This window comes from Sebastes umbrosus, chromosome 9 (genome assembly GCF_015220745.1).
Source record: "Sebastes umbrosus isolate fSebUmb1 chromosome 9, fSebUmb1.pri, whole genome shotgun sequence".
In the NCBI taxonomy this organism is placed as follows: Eukaryota; Metazoa; Chordata; class Actinopteri; order Perciformes; family Sebastidae; genus Sebastes; species Sebastes umbrosus.
The window spans coordinates 14,434,472-14,461,839 of record NC_051277.1 but is presented as its reverse complement, the minus strand read 5'-3'; the positions used below and the strand labels follow the sequence as shown (position 1 = coordinate 14,461,839).

Here is a 27,368-nt window from a genome sequence, read left to right as displayed (position 1 = left end):
ATAACACATCCTGCAACTGTCTCACTGTTCAGGCTCCCCTGTGTTTTGTCCGCAGGTATGGACATCATAAATGGGGCCCTAGAAAACCTCCTGACCACTACAGGCAAAGAGGACTGGACTCCTGTCATATTGAGTATTGCTGACACCACTCTGGCTGTCATCAAAGAAAAGGCAAGGGACCGTTTGTTGCAGTAACCGATAAATAAAAGATGTGAATGTGCTTGTAGATTAAAGAGGGAGATCTACATGTAATAGAGCGAAGTTTAGCACAGATCTAATTCTCCTCTTGGCTGTGTGTGCAGGAAGAGGAAGAGGAGGTGTTGGTAGAGTGTCGAGTCCGTTTCTTGTCCTTCATGGGCGTGGGACGAGATGTGCACTCATTTGCCTTTGTTATGGATACTGGGAGCCAGCATTTCCAGTGCCATGCGTTCTGGTGCGACCCCAACGCAGGCAACGTGTCTGAGGCTGTGCAGGCAGCATGTGTGGTAAGTTCATATTTATTTTTGTTATGAAATGATGATGTTATGTGTTGTATTGTCACTAATCCGAAATGAATATTGAACACCAGTGAAATACACTAGTTTGATTCTGCGTCCAGTTGGCTTTCCGCTTATGTTTAATCCAGGGAATGAAGAAAAAAAAAAACCTTAGTATATCCAGCAGTAAACTGCAGTAAGCACCGGTCTGCCAGCTGCAGACGACATGCTCGTCTCAGTCCCGGCCCCGCTGCTGCACAGAGCGCTGTGTTCTTGTTTATTCATGGTTTATTGATATCGACCATGTTGCGAGTACAAATTGCACCAAATTCGACAAAGCACTTTGTGGGGACCGCGGCAATACACCTGCCAAGTGAGAAGTTGATCGGATGAGCGGTTTTCGATGATATGCGAGGAACATACCCACAAACCCACATACAGACAGAAATTCATTGCTTTATAGTTGGATGAATTACACATTGTGGTTTCTGACTGAGCCAGGTTAGCCTTTTCTCAGTTTCCATTCTTTATGCGAAGCTAAGCTGCTGGCAGTTATTTCATATTTAATGTATAGATGGTATCATTCTTCTCATCTAACTCTCAGCAAGACAGCGAATAAGCGTATTTCCCCAAACTTCTAAAAACGATTCCTTTAATAAATTACTTACAAACTGCAAGTAACAAACATCTTGTTTAATAACTTCTTCCTTTTATCCCAAAACCCAAATAATAGAAACTCATCTAACCCTATCCACCTCTTCCTCAGCTGCGGTATCAGAAGTGTCTGGTGGCACGGCCGCCCTCCCAACGCGCTGGCTCCTCTTCCTCGCCCTCTGCGGACTCGGTGACCCGCCGGGTGACCACCAGTGTGAAACGTGGCGTTCAGTCACTCATAGACACTCTGAAACCCAAGAAACAGCCGCCGGAACTCCCCCAGCAATGACCGTCACCAGTGACAACACCACCCCACACCCCCCCAGCCGATGCCTGGACGCCACTCAAACACTATCGCCACGACAACACCTAATCAGTACCAACCATGGTAACCAATGATGTACATACATGTTAACAAACACCACCACAGATGTAGGAAAGAAGAACAATCCTCCAGTACGCCTGATGATAAAAAAAATTATAAGAAAACTCATCTGTTTCATGAGGAAGAATGGGAAAACGGCTGTCACTGGTTGAACTTTGACCTTTGAACGCTGCTGTGTCCAAGTGGAAACCACCTGCTGGCTTCATTGGCCCTTACTGTATATGGATTCTGGGCTGGGTGGATTACTTGATCAAGCACTCTACAGACAGGATACAGGATAGAAGATCAAATTTCTATTGACAGACTGGTTTATGGAACCAATCATTGGTTTACTCCATTTTCTTTCATGCTCTGTCCCTTCCTGTAAAAACATTCATCAGCACAGTAAGAGCACCTGGACTGGACGCCCGAGACGCCAAGCTACAGGAGCCTTCCAGGACAGAAAAGGTGTCGACTTGCTGTCACGGGATTTTAACAAGTAAATAAGAAAAGACAGACAAGACCTGACAACACGCTCCCTCCAACCAAATGGGATAAAAAAAAATGTTTTGATCCCTTCGATGTGCGTCAGACTTGAAACAAACAAAAACGTAACATCTCCTTTGAGGATGAATGAAGCGATTGTAATGGTGAAGTGTATGTAAATGATTGTACGTAGGAAGAGAGAATTTAGGGCACAAAACTTGTAGATATGAGGGAGAGGTGAAGTGTTGGTGACAGAAAATGGGAAAGATGTGGGTTTTGATTTTGCATGTTTTCTTGATGGGATATGTTTTATGTCGATGAGTTGATAAGGGTCTCTGTTAGAAGAGTGGTGAACACACAAGAAATAGATGCTCTTAGCACAAGTCATCTCCACTTGACCATGACTGGATTTACACTGGCACAAGAAATCTGGCCCATTTCCGACCCATACGTACGTGACTAAAATGTTACTCTCTGCCCCATTTACAGAATCACAATTAAGGATTGTCAGTCAACGAGTTTTACTTTCTATTCCTTGATGTATGAGTTGATCAGAAAAAGAAAGGTAACAGTTTTTAATGTATTTTGAAGCTTATAATTTGTTTTTTTGCATACATTAGAGAAAAGCTGAGTTTAAAAGCTCAATAATGTTACATTGCTTATGTTCAAACTTTACAATTTCCTCAGGAATCTTTATGCATACACCCAAGATTTATGCGGTAGCAAGAAATTCCAGATCAAGGCTTTGACTTTGGCAGATGTGAAGCACTCGAGGCTGTTAAGAACTGTGGTACACAACAGTGTTTGCCTTGCTTGTAAAGCACGGAAAAGACTAAATCTGTGCCATACAGTAAGGGTTAACTATATTTTCTCTTTCTCAGTAAATCCAGCCAGTCTACTCCCACTCACAAACAAAATATACATACACACACACACACACACACACACACACACACATAAATATGCACATACAGCAGTAAAAAAACAAACAAAAAAAAAGTCTGCTGTCACTGCTATCAAGACCTTTACACTGCTCCTAAGGCTCGTGTCCACAACCTGCACTGCACATGAACTCTGAATGCAGTCCGATCGAAATGAAAAGAACACCCACAAAACCAACAAGGAAGATGCTGTAATTCATTTCCGTTCTGTTCTTCACTCATCTCTACACCATGTAAATGTAATCTGTTGTGACAATAAATGCATTACCAAAAGAAAAAGGAGCAGTCCTCTAATTTGTCAGGTCAGTGGAATCCTATGTACTGTAATAGCTATTCATCATGTAGTGACATTGAAATGACATTGACCAAGCCGTAATGCAGTTTGATTCGATTCTGACTGTGGCAAGGCTGCTCTTTATGGCACACAAAGGCACTGTAATAATGCTGAGTAATAATGGCTCTAAAAGACATTTAAGGCGACTTTTTTTCACATGCTCCATGTAATTTGGCAGATCAATAACACTGCGTATTTTGGTGTTAGATTTAGATACTACTGGCTTTATTTAAAGGTACAGTTTGTAACTTCTTACACTAACACTCTTATAAATCACTGCGGGTCAGTGTCCCATGCACGCTCTCGTGTGGCTACGCTGTTCCAACACAAACTACACGGAAGAACTAAAACCACAAAGTTATATCTAGTGAAGCCCGTCTTGCAAAACAGTGTTAACTAATCCTGCCCCGACCGCGGCTAGAAGACACAGGGGAGACCGTAGCCCTGGTCTCCAGGGCCGGAGTCGATGCTGTGTTTGCTCCACTGCCTGTCTGCTTGCCTTCACTCACACACCGCGCTCGTTCTCACTCGCTATCTCCCTCCACCTCTCATGTGCATGCGCACACACTACACACTGCAGAAGAGTTAGTTTAGCTCTGAGAATATCTAGTGAATGTACAGTGGACGTTTGTGCAGAAATAAATGCTGCAGCTCCTCCTGACCAACAGAGGTTTCCCGTGTCGTTTCATGCTGCTGAGTGAATAGACTGTGCTCCGGAGCGACTAACGTTATCGTCTCTGACCAAAACTCCGGTGTCTCCCCTGTTCCTTCTGACCGCGGTCGGGAGGCTGAAGCAGGAAACACAGTATCAGCATCGATTTTAGGAGAGACCTTCATCTGGTCAGCTAACATTACTGCCAAGCAGGTGAAATATAGAGTGATATTGTGGTTTTGGCTGACGTGTGTCGCCTCACTGTGTTGATCAATGCTCGTTCATGTCTATGTAGAGCGAGCACAAGCGCAAGCAACAGGACGCTGACTTTCGTTGACTTAATGGCCACAGGAGTCGCTGTTAACAAGCAATTTCTGATTCTTACAAAGAGTCCCTTTAAGTAAGCATTTGGCAGAAAAGTGAACACTTTTACTATTTGTATTGGTGTTTGCCAGAATGGAACAGAGGCCCGAATCCGACCATAGCATCCTTGAAGAGACCAGCACTGGAGCGGGAGAGGGGTACCTTTATATCATAGTGCATCCACCTGTGGTGGCTTTTGCTGGGCTGAGGTGGGAAGGAGATGTCGGGGAAGTTATGGCGAGGCAGGAGGAGCTCCACAAGCTTCAGCACCTCCCGATGAGCTCTGCGGGGACGGGCAACCTGGGTAGCAGGAGGAGGGGTGGGATCCAGAGGGGTGGTGGAAGTTGTAGTGTTTAATACAGGGGTGATGCTTTCCTCGGATGCGCTGTTTTCTTGTTTGGAGTAAGAGAAGGAGCTGGACACAGTGTTTTTTGACGCCTGCAGGTGCTGTGCTTTGGATGTTGGTGACTCTTTGACCGCTCGCTCGTGCTGTTGAGAAGTGACAAGGCAATAGTTTTAGGAGAAAAAGGCATGCTGCACGTCTGGACAGGCTGGTGAGGAGAGCTGGTTCTGTGATTCTGATCTTATTATATCTTCTCATATCATTTCTTACATCTTGTTGTATTATCATATTATACAGCTATACTACTATTATACTATTGCATTACACTACTGTATCGTTCAGTATAATATATACTACTATATTCAATACCCTTGCACTATTTGCACTACCATTGGCACACTGTCACTTCACTGCTGTACTTATGTTATCTTATTTTTATTTTATTTTACTTTATTCTATTTGATTTCATCTCATTTTAAGGTGTATTGGTGTTGGATGTGTTGTTTAAGCTACTGGATGCCTAAATCTCCTTTTTTAGGGTGAAAAAATGTGTTGGTGAATGAAACATGTTGTATACAGAAGCATACAGTCAGGTACCAAATTACGTCACTAACAGACAGGCCACCCAGACACAATGCTTCATCTGCCCTAAAATGTACTTTGATCATATATCCATATTGTTTAAGCAATAAGCAAAATCATAAAATCAACATAATACTGACAGAGAGGTGAGGCTGAGAGGTGCGAGCGTGGGTAGTTCCTGCCATTACTTTGGTGTATCCATGACTCTTTTTCCATCCAGCTTTTCTGGTTGGCTGGTTGGAGCAGATCCTGTCCAGTATGCCTTTGGCATTTGCCCTCATAAGCACTTCATGTGGTAACTCTTTGACCACTGGCTCGAGCTGTTGAGAAGTGACAAAGGCAATCGTTTTTATTTTTTCTAAGTCATGATCAAATCATTTTTAGGGTGAAAAAATGTGTTGGTGAATGAAACATGAAACATGAAACATGAAGCATACAGTCAGGTACCAAATGAGGTCACTAACAGACAGGCCACCCAGACACAATGCTTCATCCGCCCTAAAAAGTACCTTAACCATATATCCATATTATTTAAGCACTAAGCAAAATCATAAAAAAAACAAAGAAAAATGAATTCATGGCCTAGGTGCTGTACACAATATGTAATATTGGTAAAGGAAAAGAGGAGAGGAGAGAGCCACCATGTCCTTGCTGCTGGCTGCAGGGTCACCTGCTGTCTCAGCACCAGCCCACACAGCAGCCCACTGCTCTCCTCAACGCCTGAATTATTCACAAGCACAGTGTACACTACGGGGACATGAAGCCCGTGTGGGTTTATGAGTGTAGTTTGCTTTTAAGTGCTTGCTTGTAATTTAATGCAAATGTGTATGTGTTTGCACAAGCTGTTTGTAATTCTACGTACACAGGTATGTGTGCGTACATACTGTGAAGTGTGCAACCGATTTTGCACATGTGCATGTACTTATTTGTGTTGATACACTCTGTGCACACAGGTAAACATGCTTCAGAAGCACCGCTGTAATGCAGTCTTTGGTGGACGCCCTGAACTTCATTGATGCTAACTCATACAGACAGGGGGCGCTGAATTATTCAACAGACACTCTCCCTTGCCTCCCTTTCTTCCCCCTCACCCCTGTAAATCTCACTTCCTCTCCATCTCCACTAACCAACCATGCCATTCTCTGTAAATCTCTCATTTCCTTCTCAACTCTGCCAAATTTAGCTGCCACGATGTACCCAGGAGCTGAATCCATTCTGTTTCAATACCTGCGTCCAAAATCATTACGTCCAATATATCTTGACAACTGCACCCAAATTTATGAAACTCACCCCTAAACAATGACAAAAACAAAGTCAAAGTAAAAAGTGTAGGGTTCTGAATCCCCTATTGATATTGTCCAAATTCGTCCTTCAGAGGCTGGCGTCTTTTAGAGGAAGGTCCACCTGTGATGTGCTCTTTCTCTGGAAATTAAGACAGAAGCACAGTGCTTTACTGTCTTTATTGTTCCCAGCTGTTTCTGTAGGGAAGGCTCATAAAGAACTTTACTGGGTGCCACTATGACAGTCAATTTAAGCCAGACAGCATTCAAACACTTATATAATTGCTATTTTTTATGGCACTTTTCAGAGTGCCACAATAACTTTTGATTAGCTGAGTTTATTGGAGGTAGGGAGAAAAAAAATCCTGTTTGAAGCACCATTACAGCAGTTTGATTATCTTTTCATTCCTATCTGCGGAGGTATAAAACATGATGGATGGCAGGAAAGGAACAGACTCCACAGTGCGAGAGCCTTCCGTCACACCCAGTGGGGGTAAAATGGCTTAATAACCCTGCTCTGGAATCATAAGCATAAGAGCAGATTTCATAATGTGAGGGAGCATGTCGTAAACGAGGCTATGTTTTGGATTATGAGGATGTGGGGAAGCCCGGTCACACAGGCTTGATGAGACTTGCTGATGAACCTTTACTAACCCTGTAGATCCACTGCAACACACTGCACTTACAGCCAGTTAGAGCTGGGCTTCCCATCTGTAACAGATCTTATTACGTATGTCGAAAAAAAGCCATGGTAAAAAAAAGCCATAGTATGTTGAAAAAAAGTAATATTATAGTATGTCGAAAAAATCAATAAAATTATGTCGAAAAAAATCAAAAAAGTCATAGTATAGTATGTCAAAAAAAATTGAAAAAAGTCATAGTATAGTATGTCGAAAAAATCAATAAAAGTCATAGTATAGTATGTCGAAAAAAAAAAAAAGTCATAGTATAGTATGTCGAAAAAATCAATAAAAGTCATAGTATAATATGTCGAAAAAAAAAAAAGTCATAGTATAGTATGTCGAAAAAATCAATAAAAGTCATAGCATAATATGTCAGAAAAAACAAAACATTCATAGTATAGTATGTTGAAAAAATCTATAAAAGTCGCAGTATAGTATGTCGAAAAAAAAAAAAAAAGTCATAGTGTATTATGTTGAAAAAGTCAAAATAAGTCATATTATAGTATGTCGAAAAAATAAAAAAAGTCATAGTATAGCATGTTGAAAGAATCAATCTTTGCTCTGTGAGGTTTCTGTTTAAGTGATGCTTACCTCTCTGATGAGAACAGCCAGGAAGCAGCCATTGCTCTGTTCTGAGGGCTCCAACATGAAGAAGGGTTCTGTTTCCTCTTGACCCTCGGCATGGTTAGGAATGTTGAACGGGGATTGAATAAGCCTAGATGAAACACACATATACACAATAACAGAAAAAAAAAATTAGCCATGTTACTTAAGTAAGTAAATGCATGTAAGTCCACCAGTTATCTAAGTTAAGCCAGTGTAATCCATATCAATAATGTTACTTGTGTTTTATTTATGGTAGCCTGAGGCATTGGCAGCACACCATGCCAGCTCACTGCAGGGAGGAGTCAGACTTGGTACATTCAGGTCTACAGGAATGGTAAACTCCAACAATTCTTAAGTTCTTCAAACCACACACACACACACACAAAAAAAACTATTCAAAAAATATAAAGAATGTCTATGAGAAGGGAAGCTGTCTAAAAATGTTTTTTTCCTGCCCTTTTCACAGCATTTAGAGATATAAAAGGGCATCTTTGATTATATGTTCTCCTTCAGTTCCTGCCTGAGGTGTGCTGAGACTTTGACAGAGACCTGTCTGAAGGGAAACTGACAGACAGTGAGGCAAACAGACAAAGAAAGACAATGACAGGGAGAGGTGCAGAGAGTGCACCAGGGTACTGACGTACAGAGACCTGAGGCTGACCTGAAGTTCGCTTGTTTTGGTTCCCCCTCCTGCTCTGAGAGGGCATTGACATGCTCCAGGGCACTGCTCACCACGTATTCATTCTCCTCTTGGTATGACGAACAAGTAGAGTACACCACTGCCAAAACCTTAGGGACTATACAAAAAATATGTGCATTGTATCAACATTGTATGTAAATATAATGTAGATAATACTACCTCTGTGTGTTGCAACTATATTTTAAATGTAAATACATTTGAAAAATATGTGACACAAAATACCTTAACATACTTAGACATTAAAATAAAGCTGCTATATTGACATAACACCACAATCTTAAACAACAAACTCATTTCATGTTCAATTAAAGCAGGAAGACAGACAAGCACACACACACATTCAGTCAAAATGTTTCTTCCTCTCATTTTATGACAATTAAATGTGATTATTCAAACTGAGCCATCCTCATCAAGCGCTCCCTTTGAAGAAATGGGCTCCTGAATATTAATTCCTTAGTACTGTTTGTGTATATACATGGCTCATTTTATTCCACTGCTGCTGGCTTGTAGATTTGTGAAGCTATCGGTCGTTTGATTTCCTTCATTCGAGCTTTGATTTCTTTCTTGCTCACTAATTATAGCCAGACAGAAACAATTAACGCCGAGCTGATAACAAATAAAACCTGCTCGGATGTGGCAAATCAGCTCCAAACAAATGTGAAATATCGCCTCTAAGGAAGCGGAACTGAGTCACGAAGACGAGAGGCAGGAACATTTGTCATTCAGATATCCTGTTCTACAACACGCCCATCTCACAGCTGGGACATTAAGGGCTGTGAAGGTGTGTTTGTATCTGTCTGTGTGAACATCTGTCTATGTGCGTGCTTATGTAGAGTCAGTGAAATGAGACCATCGACTCAACCAAGCCAAAGCGCTCGATACACACCCACCATTAATTAACAGTCCTATTAGAAAGCATCTACGCTGGCAAAAAAACGTAGAGAGGGCTGATCGATGGCAGTGTGATTAGAGGAGCTGGTTTTCATTGGACCCAAAAAGAAAGACTCCAACTGCTCGATGGACATGAGGCAGACCAAAAAAGAAAAAAGAGCACCGAACAATACAAGACAAGGGCTAATAAGTGAAGTTCATAGACGCAAATTAAAACGCAACTGAATGGAAAAAAATACATTGATTTAAAACATACAGAATACAACGAGCACGAAAACATTGACTTCAGAATAGACACCTGTATGGAATAGATTATGATGTGACTTAACAAAGTAGGTCCCTCTGTCATATTCAGCTCTATACAATGTATGCAATACAAAGCAGAATTGCTAATCACTTGTTTAAAATATGCGAGGAATGCTGCAGGAGACTGTGGCTGACCGGCGCAGAGCAACATTAGCATTCCTAATTAAGACTCAGACGATCTCCCAGGGATACCACGGGCTTCAACCTAATGGCATACATACATACATGATTAGATGATTAGGAAGTATAAGCTTCATTGTGTCAGACAGTTGAGGGTGGCTACGCATTCAAGACTGGGCTCACATGCTGTGTGTGTCTGAGTGTGTGTGTGTGCATGTCAACATGAGAGCAGGTGGTTTGACACTCACACTTCAAGGCATGATCAATATTCTTCCTCTGCTGGGCTACCAGAGCTTCCAGTTTGCTCTGGGCTATGGAGCTCTGGGATAAGTCCTGCAGCAGTACTGTGTCTGAGAACGAGCAGAATCTGTTTTATTAGCTGATCCGTTTGCGAGTGTGCTGTGCATAAGTATGGGTTATACTGTATATAAGCAACTCTAATGCAATTAATATCCACATTGGTAGGTTTGTTAAAGGGTTCATACATGTAGCCTATGGTGGATCGTCAATAAGTATCTTTAAAACTGTATCAAACATAGCAATAAAATGCATGAAATGGAAATTGTTATTCATAGTAATGCTCTTCATCTTGCGTCTAAACAAAACAGAAAAAGAAGTAATAAAGTAATGGTAGTGAAATCAATAAATTCTGCTGCATCAAACTTTAAAACTAGTTGACTACAGCTTTACTTTTAAATCTTAGTACATTATTTTTGCATTAAACCTAAAATAATATTGCTGCTCCAAAACATTTACTTCCATATTTTTCAAACAGACATTTTATTGCATGTGTAGAAGTAGTAATAAGAGCTATACGGGGTTAGGAATTTGCATAATTTTCATTCATATGAGTTTGTGTGTTCATTGTTATGCAGTAAGAACTCAGGATGAGTGCACTGTACACAGCATCCTGAATTGTGTAGACTATCCAGCAGTATGTGCCTCAGTTCTATTTCAGCATGGACACAACAGGGTGTAATGTACACTAGATTACAACATGAATTTCTGAAATCCACTCAGATAGCTATTTACCTCCATTCTCTTGTAGTATGAATTCAACTGGGTTGCTGACGGCAGACACGGAACACTTGGGGGTCAACAGGATGACCCGCACCTTCTGAAGTCGCTTGTCACTGCAGGCCAAAGACTGGAAGACCTCTGGTATCAGCGTCACATCTGAGCAGAATGCACATAGAGTTCAATGACTACCCGCATAATCAAAAACACATGTTTGCTCAATGCTTAAAGTCTATTCACAATGTCCCGTTATATTTCTTTGTAGAATTATACCTTGCCTGAAGGCGTCTTTTGCAATTATAAAAATGTCAGCTTTGTTACATGCGCTTAATTGTTTCCCTAATGACTAGCTGAGTTGGCAGCCACTATCAGCATATAATATTTACATACAGCCTAGAATCTCAGCAGACAGTCTGGTTTTATGTGCACTGCCTGCATATGAGAGTCTCTAAGAATTTACTGACAACCACAGCTATCAATTTTGAAACCAATACTCCCTGTCTAATTACTCCAAATCTTTGTTGTAATTGGTCACAAAAAAGCCTGATCAAATATAATCACTTCACTTTACTAGAATAGTTATTTTTCCAAAGTGGCCATTTGCCAAAAAAAGACAAGTCAGTTTGAAAAAACAGTGGATCAGTGTGACAAAGCCAACATGCAATATTCAGTTTCTCATTCTCTCTTTCATGGAAGTAAAAAAAAGAAAACCTATGGAGTCATGAAAACAAAGACTTCTGTTTCCTCTGCTTCAATCTCTTTTGTCTCACATTCAAAGACACAGACATTACACCCATGGTGACATTCATTTTATGCCTACTCTTGCAGCCCATGGCAGTGACGGCCCACTGCAGCTTCTCCTTCTGAGCGTCTGTATGATCGCCGACACAAACGTAGACTGTGGGCTGGACGTTGCCGTTGCCTTTGTGTTTCTCTGCAATTAGGGAGGCAGCGTGGGAGACGGTGAAGCCAGAGAATAAGCCCAACATAAGAACATCTCCTTCCTCTGGTAGCAGGGAGCACACTGCATTTGGGCCCAGGCTGCAAGATTTATCCTACAGACACATTCGGTGAAAGCATTAGTTCGATAAAGAGACTTCTAGATACAGGTTTCTGCAGAGCAGCAACACTCTGCAGAAACTGATGAGACACAAACTAAGATAGGAGAAAGTAGGAGGAAAAGTTGCACTGCATGATAGTGGTAAATAGAATTGAGGTGGGAATAGATGAGAGAGGAGAGGGAGTTTGGAGCAGCTGCTGCAAAGTAGGTACTGAGGGGAGGCAAGAAGAGGAGAGGACGCAAAGGAAGGATAGAGAGAAAGAATGAGCGTAACAGTGCAGTCAGATTATTACAAAGATGTCCTTCAATCAATGGGGTCCCCTCTGGAAATAGCGCTGAACGTATCCCTGTGGAACCACTGGGCTGGCTTGAGTTTCTGTAGTTAGTATCCAGATCACAGGGTTTGTCAGGAAAGACAATCCAGGGTGGAGAAGAACAAGGACATTTTGAAAAGAGAGAAACCAGAGGAGAGAACGGGTGATTGAGTCACATAAAATGGAGAGAGAGAGAGGTGATTAATTAGGCAGTGGTGTTGAATATTTGATTGAAGTTGGCAGCAAAATCTGATTTAATTGTGTTGTGGTGCTGTGTGCTGCTGCTTACAGTTAGTATGGCAGCTTGACTTTAATGGAGTAGAAATTAAATGATTAAACCGCTCTCCCCCTCCCAGGCTGGAAGATTCTTTATGGCTCAAAGTGAAGTATGGCCAGATGAGAGGAACTGAAATATTTCTATCTGGGAAAACTAATCCTAGTTGGCATAAGGGACCTCAGTCTTATAATCAATTTGAGCAAGTCCATTACCAAAGTGAAATCATATATTTCAGAGAAGATTGATGGGGCTGAACAGATTACCACAACCATATTAAAGTCTGCAGAGGCTGCTCTTGTCAGAAATCTCCTTCTCTCTGTGATGCTTGTACCTGGATGACGAGTTTGTGGTTGCTAAGCAGCTTGGTGGTGTACAGCTGAGCTTTCAGCTGAGCAGGGAATACCAGAATATCTCCACAGTGGGGATCCTGGCAGAAGGTCTGGCCCTCCAGCTGCCCAATTGATTTCACCTGCGAGAAGCCCGCACCCTTCAGCACACTTTGGACCTCATCAAGGCTGGAGAGGAGAGGCAAGGAGAGCAGATTAGTGGAATGGGTTGAGGGTAAGAGGGAAGAAGGGAAGAAGGTGAGAGGTGGGAGAAAGAGGAAGACTGTTATCATAGATAATAATAGTGTACAGAATGGCTATGTGGCCTTTTAGAAGACTTTAGCAGTAAAATGTGCTGTAAAAGCCATTAAGATACACACATGCGCATACACACACACTCATATACACACACACACACACACACACACACACACATACACACACCACTAGTCCCAACAGGTGACCTTTGCAGTCCTACAGCTTGCTGAGGGTTGTTGCTGATTGAATCTGTCCACAGCAGCAGGATTTACACCTAACTGAATCAGCCTGTCGGGGCTCCTGCTAGAACACACATTAGCACACACACACTGACACACACATACACACACACACACACACACACGCAGTCCAGTGGTTTAATTGGATGTCAGCTGGGCACCTAGCCCATAAAACATTAGGCAGCACCCCAAGTTAAAGGTCTGTGTGTAGATACTTGCACACACTCTATATACTGTATGCTTACAGTGCATTCCTGGGTTTATGTACAGGTGTGCATGTACAGGTGTCAGGTCAGCTGCTGTATAATGTGGGGGCTCAGCTAACCTGCTCGTCAGTGTGTTGACCCACGCGTAAAGCGGAAGGTTGCTTGATCTGTCCTGCTTCGTCTTCACACTCTTCGGTAGGATACTGTCAATGGAAGAGAGATTGTGTTTGACCCTGTAGCGGGCCAGAGAGGCCGCCAGATTGGTTTTATACCTGCATACAACACATACAAAAGAAAAATGTCTTCTTTATTCTCAATTTGTATTCCCTTTTATAAATCCACTCCTTCTTTTTTTTCCTTTTTCTTCCTGTTATTTTTCATTCCTTACCTGAGGAGGAAGCTCTCCACATCTTTAACTTCCTGTACGATCTCTTCTTCCTTACCCTGGCGTTCTCGTGGGAGGAACTTTCTGTCCTGGAAGTCAAACAGCATGACGGCGACGAGGCCCATCTGATCATTTGGCTAGAGCATGAGAACAAAGAGAACAATTAATTGGTGACTTCTGAGAACAAAAAAAGGAAGAACAACAACAAGAAAGGCTGCATGCCTAATAGACAAATTGCTCATTCTTAATAAGCTTTTTATTTAGTGAATGGTTACGCCTCAAAGATCAGCTGCACATGGTGCATATCTAGAATGTACATGTGCATAAAACCTACACAACCTGACATTTGGTAACAGTGTACTAGTGAGTGCTCTGTTTTGGTTACCTAATGAGGGGTACAGGGCAGTGATACTATTTATTTGTATTAATTTAGAGACTAAATTATCCAGTTTGCACACACACACATGCAGGAGCTCAAGGATGTCCTGCCATGACCCCACTGCTGCCACTTAATTAAACATAGGAGGAAGCCTGAGTAATGTCTCTACCTCTCCTCCTCTATGATTATCTCTATCCATTTCAGCTCTCTACCCTCTCTCTCTCTTTCTTCCCATCTCTCTCTCTCTCTCTCTCTCTCTCTCTCTCTCCACCTTTCTGTCCCAGAGGGTGGGAGGGCACCAGACGCATTAGTGGCAGATGGCGTTCCACGGCAGCAACAGCTTGCAACATCCTCACCACTGGGCTAATGGGCCGAGAAGCTAGAACGCTACAAGGGTTTGTTCTGCAGCTAAGGAATTAGCCAGCTCTTAATATTCATCCAGAGGCTTTTCAATTCATTTTTTTTTTGAAAGGTCGGTTTCAGAGACAGGTTGTGGCACTCTCTCGACTATGTCCTCTCTATTTCAAGTTCCACTTGACCTTTACCAAGGTTAAACCCTTGGGTGTGGGGAAATTCCCAGTCATGAAGTTCCCTGGCAACAGCGTCCCACGGTGGGAAATAGGCCTACAGTAAACATGCCTGCTGTGTTTAGACAGATGCAGGTCTATGACATCAGATATTGACTTGGTCTCACTTTACTTTTCTTTAATTTTATCACATGACCATGAGCTGGATTTGAAAATAATGTCAGTGTTAATGGTGAACTGCTACATGCTAGATGCTAAACTTGCTCAATTGTTAAATTCAATTAAGTATTATGAGACTCATATCAGTTGAGTTTTATAGATAAGGAAATTGCAATACAAAACAAATATGCACTGTTGATTCATTCTCAGTTCTATGTAAACTTTTTTCAGTAGGATTCAAGATGTAGTTAACATTTCATATGGTTCATTTTACACAGGGTTCGTACCTATTTCATGTTAAATGCGTCAGTGTACCTAATATGCTTGCCTCACATCTACAATGTCACTCATTTCCATCCTCCGCGGGATTTAGGCTTCATTTTCTCTCTCCATTCTGATCAAATGCGCCTCAGGCTCTTTCAGCATACAAGTCTATCTTTATCTTCATTTTTCATTCTCATTTTTTCCCTCCCCCCCCAATACCCTTATGTATCCCCCTTCTTCCAGCCTGCCTGTTCCCTCTCACCCACCTCTTTCTCCTCTCTCTATCAAGGTTGAACTTTATAGATGCCAGCAGTGTAAAAGGAGGTAAGAGTGAGCTCTAAAGACTGTCTCATTGTGTCTGGGCTTTATTGTCTCGCTAGAGGGATGCCGAGTAACGACCTGCCACCAACACATTGGGAGATCCATTCATTTCACCCAGGGCCATATTTCACAAGGCTACAGTGTATGTGTGTAGAAGTGGGGATTGCTTTGCAAACACACATTCATGTGTATTAATGTGTCTGTATATGTTTGCGCCCTCTCTGAAGCAGACATTGGTTTTCTACAATCTGTACACTCCCTGACAGCTCAGTTTACTATTAACACATTCACCACCTATCGCTTTCATAACTCTTCTTCTCTATGTGCACACAGACTAGCTCTGTGCATGTTTTATCACCAACCAGACTGTTAGAGAAGCAGCGAGAGCAGCCCTCATCTTTCCACAGCTTCTTTTATGTGGAGTGTTAAAAGTAGGGCAAAAGTACATGCCAATCTCCTCCTGAGGATACCTCTTCATTTAAGTAGCAGAGGGTTCGTCTACTGTCTTAACAGCCGCAGATACGCAGCTGTGCTGAGAATCTTTCTTTAACAACGACGCAGCCTTAGTGTCACTAATAACATTCAGCACACTGGTTCTAGGACATATGTAGGATAGACACTGTGCAGAATACACAGATGCCACATCATCCAAACACACTGCCCCTGGGTTGTTACGGCATTCTGATTTCATCACTAATTAATGTGGAGTTTTGCTTGAGAAAAGTAATAAAGGAAAAGACGCGGCAAGGCACATTCTGCCGCATAGTGCCTTTTAGACGTGCTACTCCAAAGGGAGCAATTGTCATTGATTAGGGTAGGGAATATGAAAGACACAAGGTGCTTTGTGAGTTGATGAAAGTAGAGTATCAGTGTAATACATCAATGTTACTGTTACTGATTAGAGGTCTAGAGAACAGAACAAAGAGTAGCCTATGTGGAGTACGAACAGCAGGACATGAATATTGGAGAGCACTGAGTAAAGCACCGTCAAAAGATTGTGAGCAAATGAGTTTAGGAGAATGGCGCGAGGTAAACAAAGCTTTACACAAAGTAATAGCATGGTACACTCCAAAACTTAAGTCTGGCTATTCTAAGCATCAAAAGGATTTTGATTTTCAGCATCAAATTGGAAGTAACAGATGCGCCTCTCTGTCACATAATGCCAACACACACCAAGGGATGAAACAAGTTTATTCCTTTTAAACTACTCCTGTATTAGGAAATACTGCTGTATTTGTCACTTACCATTGGCTGAGCGAGGTAAAAGCAGCTGTCAATTATGATTTCCTCCAGCAGCTCTTGATCTGTGCAGAAACATAAAGTGGCAGAGAGGTAAAAAAAGGTTAGGTAGAAGGATGGAAATGTAGTAATGGGGATTTCCATTACTAATTATGTGTCTGAGTAATAACGATGCACATTAGTGCTATCTTTTATATCAATGTCTAATTATCCCTAGAAACCGGTCCCGACTCTTTCATTTGGTGCGAGATAGAGGCACAAGGAATTACTAATAGGCTATCCATTCACTGGTAAGATATATGCTCAGAAGGACAAATCCATATCTAATGATGAGAACATGTCTAGAAAAAAGAGAGGCACCCCAAATGATTTAATTTGAAAAGATAATTCAATTAGATGGAGGGTTTAATTTCCTGTGATTAAACGCTTATTTGGTGCTTAATTAGAGTTAATCTGATTCTTCATTTGCCTCATTTCTTTCATTTATATTGTCTGTGGTGAGTGGGTGTGTAATCGAAGGACTAATGACATTAATGACATCTGAAGTAATAAACATCCTACATCTAAACAGTGAAACCAAATACAACAGGCACGCATGTATTCCAAACTAGGCTGTCTATGTATGAGTTGTTATTTTCTTGATTTTATTACTGACAAATGATGTAGTGGTGACTTGATGGACAAACATAATTGTCTTATCTTACACTTTTATATACACCATACAGGACGAATTCTAAAACTTAAATTGGGTATATCATCTGTTAAGTTTTTAGGAGTTTTCTTTTTCTTCCTAGGCTATACAATTAAACTTTGCTTGACCTTCTCTATCAAATCTGGACGGCAGTCTGAAAAAGATAACGACCTGTGAAGAGGTGGGAGCTGCCTATCAAATATCTAGTGGTTTATAGAGTTTTTTCATCCCCATGCCCTGGCTGTCGTATCATGAAGGCAGAAGCTGTCTCACTAGCCTGCAGGAGGCTTTCTCTCTGAAATGCACATAAAAACACACACAGAGACTTATCTCTTCCTTTCCCATCTGTGAACAGTGGGCTCTCCTTTTCAATATGACGGAGATGGAGAGCCGCCAACACTATCCAGTTTATCATATCAGGATTAAAGAACAGCTGCTTCTAAAGCCACTGTGCAGGTAAAGTGTTTGCCCATTACACACTGAAAATGGGCAAAAGGATCATTTCTCTAACGTGGATGTGTTTCTATTGAGGTCGGAAAAAGGCTCTTTATGTGAGTCTAAATAAAAGGTGGGAATGAGGGTGCGTGTGTTTGTGTAAGTGTGACAACCCACGGTTACAACATTAATATGCTTGTGCAGTATGTGTCTGTCTACCACATGCGTGGTTGCCTTCTTGGTTAATTCTTATTCCTGTCAGACACACCTCTTAAGCTGCAAATAGGAGGTAAGCCCAGCCTGTCCACTGAGACACCATGGGAACCACAGACACTGCTGTTAACTCATCACAACACCTCAAATCATGCCAAACTGTACTCCGGGTCTCAGCCAAATGTACGCTGGGTAGATAGTGTGTATAGGGCAGAAGCAAAAAACACACACATTTGCGTGCAGTTACATCCACGTATACACACAAACAGATAAAATAAATGTGTGCGCGTCATAGAGCTTATCTTTAATTGAGGAAACAAACGCATATCATCAGCAGTGGTGTAATTTATAGCAGGTGCAGGTCAATGGGGTTTACAATAGTGGCCATTACTGCAGAGGGCCTTAAAGATAAGCCCTGAAGAGATAACCACTCAGTGCACACGGAGCAGCGCTGCCCCCTGAGGGAGTCATGATGGTTGGGTCTGTAGAGGTCATAGTCTTCCGCATGCTATAAATCACACACAGCAGGTTGAGTAAAACACAGAGGAAATTCTGCTATAAATCACTTACAGTAGACATCTTTACACAGCCGACACAGTGCCTGGGTTTTACTTATGGGACAAGAAATATTCCCTCAAATCAGAACTCCTGAATCTAAAAAAAATGACTTGAAATCAGTCCATAAGAAATGAATCCAACACCAGCAGGAGGCTCTAGTCATCGCGGGACCTGTGTTGAAGTTGTGTGTTTTGTGGCATCCATCCAGGTATTACACAATGAGCAGTGACTGATGGTGACTATAGTCAAACAAATCCTTAGTGAAAGAGCCAGACCTGAATGCAGGCTCCACTCCCCTTCAGCCAGGTCTTTGTCTCACAATGTTTCACATCAGTGCACCAAATTGCACATTAATCTAACAGAGGACCAGCCAAAAAAAGGTACGTGCCATAAGTTATACAATCACCTTTGAACTAAATGGCAAATCTATCTTACATATCATGCACCTGCTCAATTTAATATTTGCTGTGGCATACCGGTGGTAGGTGTTCTGATTGTGCTCAAGGACGAAAATGTCTTTATACCTCTCATGCTCTAAATCCAGCCTAACACAAAGTGGTGGAAAAGAAGCTTTCTAGTCGCACACAGAGAATACAGCAGCCACTGTCGTCTGACAAGGGCGTCTGGCAGGCCAGCTGGACAGTATGGACAATGAGGCAGAAATACTCAGAGGAGTAGCCATGGAAAGAAAGAGGGAAGAGGAGGGGGGGGGGGGCTCTCATGGCCAGAGACAAGGTCAACTACTTTTTTACGAGTACAAATTCACAAAAAATAACTTTACATAACTTTAGAACATCTGCACATACCTCGAGCACTGAGAACACAAGGTACGACACGTCAATAAGATATGAAACTTTGACAACTTGAACTGCCTCTAGGTCAGTGATCAAGCAGGCAGTCACTCAGGCATTTTAAAGAGACGGGGGAGGTTAAAGAAAGTAAAGAAAAGATATTAAAAAAGAGAGGAGGAGACAGGGAAAGGAAGGGAAGGCGCAAAAAACGACTTGACTGCTAATATTTGTCATTTGGCTGACTTCAACTTCGTCTTTGTCTATGAAATGTCAAATCCACACCAGGGTAAACATCATCACCAACTCCCACTCCATATTTTAGTATTGACTGACAACAGACAAGTCTGTGCCCTGAGCCACCGATGCGGAGCTTACTGAGCGGCTTTTTTGTTTTAAATAGATAAGAGTTATAATCACAAGATCAATACCAGAGCTCATTGGCATTTTGCTCTGCGTGTTTTTTCGCTGCGGAAGCACTTCTTCTTTAGGTTAACAACTGACCTCAGCTCAATTTTGGATCAGTCATTCCAAGGCAGTGCACGAACGATGTGTCTTGTGTGTGTGTGTATGTGTGTGACTGCCAGCACGGGTGTGTGTCACTAGCAAATCAATTTCTGCACCAAAAGTCAGGCTGTTCGTGGGAGGAGGAAGAGTAGAGATTAACATTGGCTTCCAGGCTGTGTCATTTCATCTGCACCCAATTTCACCACACAGCCAGCCCGAGTGGATCTAACATGTGACCAAAATACGTATGTGATCGAGGTAAGTCAACAATCATGTCTCTAGAAGTTAAAAATCTTGCGTAGCAATGATGTACTGCCAATTTTCTGCGCAAATACAACAACAGTAGCAAAGGAAACTGATTTAACCTCAGATACAGGAAACCTCTTTTCTATTAAACCCAACATCTGTAGCTCATCCTTTGTTTAAGTTTTCTCTGTTATACCCTACTAGCTGAAACTCTAAAAATGAACTAATTCTAGAAATGTCAGACGTGGGGGATGGGACCTGTAGAGAAGAACCGTATTAACATAGCACTGATAACACACAGAATATTTGTCTTTGAAATAAGCTCTGAACAAAAAGGGGATTAAATTGAAGAAGAAATGCAATATATTGTAATTGTTCTTAGCTTAAGCAGCCAATTTTTCCTTATAAGTAGAGCTCAAGTTCAAGCTCTTGAGCAAATTAACAGGTTTTCACGTCTACATTAACAGCAAACTCCTCATCCTGGTTAGTGTACACAGGCATCCTCTCACAGAGAGAAAAAAGGGTGATGGATGAAAACAATGTCCTGGCAATATCATCTCTAAGGTCTCTAGTTTATTATTATTCTTTGCAATAGTCGATTTCACCTGGTAATGTAAGTACTATGACCTACAGCTGTAAAAGTAATATAGGTTACAGCAACACGGATGGAGCTTCGCTTATGATGATGGATATTTTGAGGTGATCTGCATTAATTGCGGGACATGTAGGCCCGAGGCTTGTCCAAGTTCAGCGGATGGATAGTGAGAAGGGAAAAAAAATCATTCATGGCTACGAGGGTGTTCCTGCTACCTGACCTCTACATCCGTAGAGAAAGCATTAAATCGATTCCAGCCAGCTTCCTGTACCGACAGTCGGCTCACCTCCCCTCCCTTATCACCATGGTGATTACAGACCCCTGTGACTTCGGCCACCCAGACCACACCCTAGTTCCAGATAACAGATTATGGGCCAGATTGATTTGTAGCATCACACCGAATCCCCCCTGGTCATTCAAGCATTTTTTCTCGCCCGCCCTTTATCAATCTATCTATATCCAATTCTACCAATTAACTTCCCCGGGGCTATTCATTCTCATGCAGAATGGCTGTTTGTTTACCAATCAAATAGGCTTTACTTGCAATTTGATGTACCTGAAATTAATCAATATAGGGGTTACTGAACACACTTGGCTGATGTCCTCACTCCAAAGTCTCCAAAACGCAATGAATAGTGGGTGGATATAAGGTTGACAGAATAAGGAAAGACAGAAGGTAAAAGGAAAAAAACAAACAGTTCAACAAATCCAACCAACCTCACTCACATTTAAATGTATTGAAGACCAGCTCATAAGCTGCACGTTGCATCTCCTCATCTTTGACTTCAGGTAATGGGAGCCTTCTTTCTTTACCGTAATTCACCGTTCGGTGAACAGGCTTCTCCAGGTAGTTATTCTGGAAGATGACTGATGCCAACAGGTAGACTCTGTCTGGAAAACCCAGCTGAGCTTGGCCGGTGGTCAGGAACTCTGGAGAAACAGCAGGGATGTCACTGTTGGTCAGTTCATCCAGAGGTTTCAGGTCCTTGCTGCTTGCAATCTGGGAGCCAGCCTTTTCTGTCTTGCATTTGGAAGAGCGACTGGGACAGCGTCCAATATTTTTATCTGTCATCATCTTCTTAGAGATGTATTTTCTCTCTGTCACCTGAAAACAACACAATGAAATCCTTACTTTAAAGGAATGCAAGAAAAAAAACTCACACACAAGACTCTTAGTTTGACACTCAAAACAAAACTGATAGTTTTGGGTAACACAAATAAAATTGACTTCAATTGACTTTAGCTATGTAAGATAAGATAAGATAAGATATTATTTTATTAGTCCCGCAGTGGGGACATTTGCAGTGTGCAGCAGCAAAGGGGATAGTGCAAAAAACAAGATGCATCAGCTAACCCAGTAAAAAAAAGAGCTTAACCAAGTGTAACAAAATATGAACCATTTAAATAGAAGGAAGTATAACAATAGGAGCAGTATATACAGTATTGACAATAAAAAGACTATTAACAAAATTGCACAAGTGGAAAATGATATTGCACAGTGAGAATGAAATGAAATTCCACCTGAAGATATTGCACAGTATGAATTACACCTGGGTAGTAATAATGATAATGATATTGCACAGTCAGTAAACAGTATAGTGCAGTTATTGTAAGTCAAATCTACAGGCATCATTAAGTTAGATAAATAACTTGTAAATAAGCCATAAATACTATTGCAAAATGTCATCGAAACAAGAACACACAAAGCTGACATTTTCAATAGGTTATTTTAGCTTTGCAGGGAATTTGAATAACCTAACATAACTCCACAGACAGACTCAGGAAATCCTTTGTCCTCCGAGCCATCAAACTGTACAAGACCTCTCTAGGGAGGGGGGCAAAGGAGGATAGATAATAATGCACACTTTCATAGACTAAGGTACTGGAGTTACCCTGCACTATATTCACTTTTTAACAGTCTCTTCTGATTCACTTTTTTAATAGTCGTGTATCACAGCTGTTACCCTGCACTATATTCAGTTTTAACAGTTTTCTTCATCTCCTTGTATTTTTATATCTGGTATATTTTTTTTGTACTTTGTAAAAAATAGCAATACCACAGTGTAGAAATCCTCTGTTACAAGTAAAAGTCCTGCATTCAAAAAGCTTACTAAAGCAAAAGCACATAAGTATTAACATCAAAATATACTTAAAGCACAAAAAGTAAAAGTACTCATTATGCAGAATGACCCATTTCAGAATAATATATATTATAGGATTATAATTACTGATGCATTAATGTGTACATCACTTTAATGTTGCAGCTGGTAAAGGTGGTGCTCATATTAACCCTGCACTATATTCAGTTTTAACAGTTTTCTTCATCTCCTTGTATTTTTATATCTGGTTTTGTACTTTGTACTACTAACTTTTGTACTGCCTTTTTACTAACATGTTTTGCACTATGGAACTGTGATGCTGGAAACTTGAATTTCCCTCTGGATCAATAAAGTTACTATCTATATATCTATCTATAAATGATTTTCTTAAATATTGTGACTATAGGTTAGTCAATTATTGAATTAAGCTTTGTAAAATGCAACTGGCTGAGATATGCAAAGATATTAAACCTCTGATTCAGTTTGAAAACAGGTGAAGTAACATTTTCATAACGATTTGTCAACTAGTTAATCTAACTAACTAAACACAGCATTGCTTTAACCCAGGCTGACTGTAGTTACTGTCTGTTAGCAGCTTTAAACTAGGAAATGTTCCGGTATAAATCACGTTACATTAAGAGAAACATGTTTTCTTTTCTCCCCCAAAAAGTATAGTAGTATCCATCCCTCTTCATATTTAATCATCCCTTAACTCGACGCAAAGTTTAACCTGCTAAATAATCTCCATATATAAATCTGGTACCGTTATGATCTGATGGGCGTCTCCTCTCTCTTCTCTCCTTCCTCTTTATCGTTAATTTGTTTTAAAAACAACGCTTTAATCCTCTAGGTAGACAAGGTAGAGCCTCCACTTAAAAACAACAACTTTCTAAATAGTCCATCAACATAGTGGAGCACTTTGAATCAGTGTTATTTCCGTCACCATGGCAACCACATGCAAATGTCCAAGGTCCTGCATGTCCTTCACGGATGAAAGAATTAATCTCCTTAAACCACGCTGGATGTCCTCTGCTCTGTTTATCTGCTACATTAATTTCGGCTTGTTAAAGTTTTACAGAGTATTATGTCAAATGGAGGCTAATGACAACACTGGTGGATAAGCAATGTATAAATCTAAATCAGCAGCAGCTGCTGGTTCAAAACCATATAGAGTCCATGAAGGTAGTTGTATCCAAACTAGCTGGGGGTAGCTGTTTATTTGTTTATTTGTTTATTTATTTTGCACAATTTAAGACAACATAACAAAAAAAAAAAAAAATGAATAATATACAATGCAGGAAGAGGCAAAAAAAACAAACACTGGGCTTATCTGAAGCCTCCACCTAGAGACAATATTAATAAAAAGAAATAATATGATTACATAATAGTGATAACAAACAATTAGGACAAGATATATATAATAACAACAATAACAATACAGTAAATATATCAAAAAAGACAAGTGTGTGTGTGTTGTGTGGAAGTGTATGGTTAGTGTTTGTGAGGAGGATACTGATTTAAATATCTATAAAGACTTCTGGGCAATCCTAACCAAACAACATTGTGAGTGGGAAAAAAATAAAAAACATAAAAACAGATACATGGACAACATGAGGAAAAGCAATTACACGACAGCATTAAATGACCAAAAGCAACTTTTGAAACATTTGACAGATGAACAGTTTATTGATAGATGTGAAAAGCTACTCCATAATTTGGAGCTGGTAGGACCCCCTCTACTTTCCTCTCTTTGCACCACAATTATTCCATCTGAGCTACTGTATGTCTACGTAAAATAAAAAAATTACACCAGACACATATATTTAAAGCAGCATGGTTATATATATATATATATATACATATATATATATATGTATATATATATACAGTATATATATAAAGTACACATTTTTCATTAAACATTTTTAAGGTTAGGTTGTATTTTTATTTACGTTGGTCATTCCGAAAGTATTCCTATATTCCTATTATTACTATATATATTAAATTATTGTATTATTATGACCAATGAATCAACATGTCAGCAGCATGTTAAAGGTCCCATATTATAAAAAAGTGAGATTTTCATGTTTTTTTATTATAAAGCAGGCTTAGGTCCTATACAAATACTGTGAAAGTATCGAAACACTCAATCCACAGGGAAACACTCACAGCCCGTATTCAGAAACTCAGCATTTGAAACAAGCTGTCAGGATTTCTGCCCATTCGTGATGTCACAAATATACAATATTTAGACCCTTGACACAATTTTAAACGTAAACATTCTATATGTGTTCCAGTTTATTCCTGGTTGCAGTGTATGTGAATGTCATCAGCGGAAGTACACATGGACCCAAGCTGTTGCCTAGCAATGCAATTCTGTTGCAATTCTGTCAAAATGCGCTAAAACGGAGCGTTTCAGACAAAGGGTAAATACAAGCATATTCAGGCTGACAGTATGAGGAAAATAAAGTTTTTTTTAACATTACAGCATGTAAACATGTTCTAGTAGAAACACAAAATACAAGTATGAACCTGAAAATGAGCATGATATGGGACCTTTAATGTTGTAGGTTTTGTAACTGTTTTATATACTATGAGTCATCTTAAAATGACTATGACCATTTTGTATTCAAAATCTTAATCAGAAAAGAACTACAGCTGTCAGATAAATGTGGTGCAGTACAAAGTACAATATTTCCCTTTGAAGTATTGTAGAGTATCGGTATACAATTGTATAAAATGGGAACAAAATTGTGTTTAAGAATGGTAATGGAGTAAAAGTACTTAGTTCTGTTCCACAAAGTTAGTCAGTGGTGAATATAATCACAGTGATTTTCCCGTTCTGTTTGTAAATCTAAGTGGTGATAGATAATTCGTCTCTATGTGAAGCATCAGTAAAGCACTTGGTAATTTCCCCAGCAGTCTTTCCTTCGGTGCCTGAGCTGCTACGCTTGTCCAAATTACATGGTTCACACTTCCCCTGGTCTCCCATGGTGATTACAGCCTGCTGTGGCCCCTGCAGCTCACTGAGCACTAATGGAAAGCAATGCAGTCGGCGTCCCTCAGACAGAAAAAATGTAAGATATTCTCACTTATATCACATGCATCGTGCTTCAGCATGACAATCACTTTGGAGAGGAGGATAAAGAAAACAATGATTTCTGCTCAACAGAAAGCCCACTCAGGAGAGACTCAACAGAACAATCAACAGGCTTGCTATTTGCCTGCTGCCCCAGCATTTTTTAACTCACTAACCCACTTTAATTTACAGCCTCCTGATTTAATTATGATTGCAGTGAGCAAGACCTATACTCTCTTGCCATACAACAACCCGGAGGACTAATAAATAGCCTATCCGTCTTTTTTCACCTTCTCAGTAATAGAATTATGTGAGTGGATGATGAAAAGACAGTGGGAATAATTCTGAGGCGCAGATCTTGTGCACTCATCTTGCCACATGCAGCTTCAAACAGTAAGCTCTGAGGAATCCACCACCCGAATGGTATGTGGGAAATGACCGCCCTCTACTGTAAGATTAAGGTATTGTGATGAAAAATCTGGGTGAGATAATTGCTTTTCTTTGGTACCATTCTGACCTCTTTTTGACTCTTCTGTTTATTGCATTCCCCACCTACTGTTGGGGGTCATTTTAAAAGCAGTATAGGAATAAGTAAGGAGGAAAATCAATAGCAATACATTATATTTATAAATGCAACATCTGAAATCTAGTGGAGTAGAAGTATAAATTTGCATAAAAATGTAAATAGTGCCTCAAAACTCTACTTAACTACAGTACTTGAATCTGGCAGCAACAATATTAGCTTTCCTTTCTTTCCTTATTGCTCTTTATTCTTTCCTATACCTTTCACCTCGCACACACACACACTGACTTGACTTTCCATGTTCAAGGTATGGGGTTTTTGGAAGAGGGGGGTGTCAGAGTGTGCTCGTTGTGTTACATAATTAATGCTCTATATTACCTTACATCCTCGCTGGCCTGGCTTCGCTACAAACAAAGCTTGCTCATTAACTATTCACTGGATGATTTTGAACAGAGAAATGATTCTGCGTATCCGGAGCGCGCGCTCTCTCTCAGCCCCAGGAGTCTGATTTCACAGTAGTGAATAAGACATGTGCTGTCTCCACTGGTCATATCTTAACTTAATAGAAGATCCCCTTACATGTATTCAATGGGCGGATGATGGAGTACCATCAAAGCCATGATTGATGCGGATGGTAACACACTGCTCGTTTACAACATGCTATCAATAGAGATTAGGACTGTATAGGAAGCAAAGTAGACTAAATGCATGCAGAGTGGCCGCACGATGATTTAACTAACATAATTGTTGTAACCCTTTCAAGAATACAGCATGTGCTGCATGGACATGGCCAAAAGCAGTGAAGGTAAAGTCAAATGTGTTTATTTTCACATCACTATAATCTATACTGTTAGCATCAATACAGAAAAAGCCACAAAGTCC

At 40.6% G+C, this 27,368-nt stretch overlaps 2 protein-coding genes across 10 annotated transcripts in view; one reads left to right on the top strand and one right to left on the bottom strand.

The window, feature by feature from the left end:
- LOC119494486 (amyloid-beta A4 precursor protein-binding family B member 2) overlaps positions 1 to 3,020 on the top strand; it is a 43,907-nt gene extending 40,887 nt beyond the window's left edge. For all 8 annotated transcript variants that reach the window (XM_037780393.1, XM_037780391.1, XM_037780394.1 and 5 more), the window contains 3 exons: positions 56 to 171; positions 303 to 485; positions 1,243 to 3,020. In XM_037780393.1, coding sequence (XP_037636321.1) covers positions 56 to 171; positions 303 to 485; positions 1,243 to 1,419 — 476 coding nt within the window. In that variant the 3' untranslated portion in view covers positions 1,420 to 3,020. The remainder of the gene's footprint in view (positions 1 to 55; positions 172 to 302; positions 486 to 1,242) is intronic.
- Positions 3,021 to 4,278: 1,258 nt separating this feature from the next.
- LOC119493795 (putative methyltransferase NSUN7) lies at positions 4,279 to 23,815 on the bottom strand. Of its 2 annotated transcripts, none has more exons than XM_037779239.1 (13): positions 23,648 to 23,815; positions 21,512 to 21,890; positions 16,759 to 16,817; positions 13,867 to 14,000; positions 13,598 to 13,750; positions 12,781 to 12,964; positions 11,619 to 11,853; positions 10,814 to 10,957; positions 10,030 to 10,131; positions 8,426 to 8,561; positions 7,750 to 7,873; positions 5,336 to 5,515; positions 4,279 to 4,759 (listed from the first exon to the last, which is right to left on the bottom strand). In XM_037779239.1, the coding sequence occupies exons 2-13, from the start codon at positions 21,858 to 21,860 to the stop codon at positions 4,340 to 4,342; spliced, it is 2,220 nt and encodes a 739-aa protein (XP_037635167.1). In that variant the 5' UTR covers positions 21,861 to 21,890; positions 23,648 to 23,815; the 3' UTR covers positions 4,279 to 4,339. The 2 variants fall into 2 exon arrangements, with proteins under 2 accessions (XP_037635167.1, XP_037635168.1); XM_037779240.1 differs by having other exon boundaries at positions 5,384 to 5,515; positions 23,648 to 23,813.
- Positions 23,816 to 27,368: the final 3,553 nt, after the last annotated feature.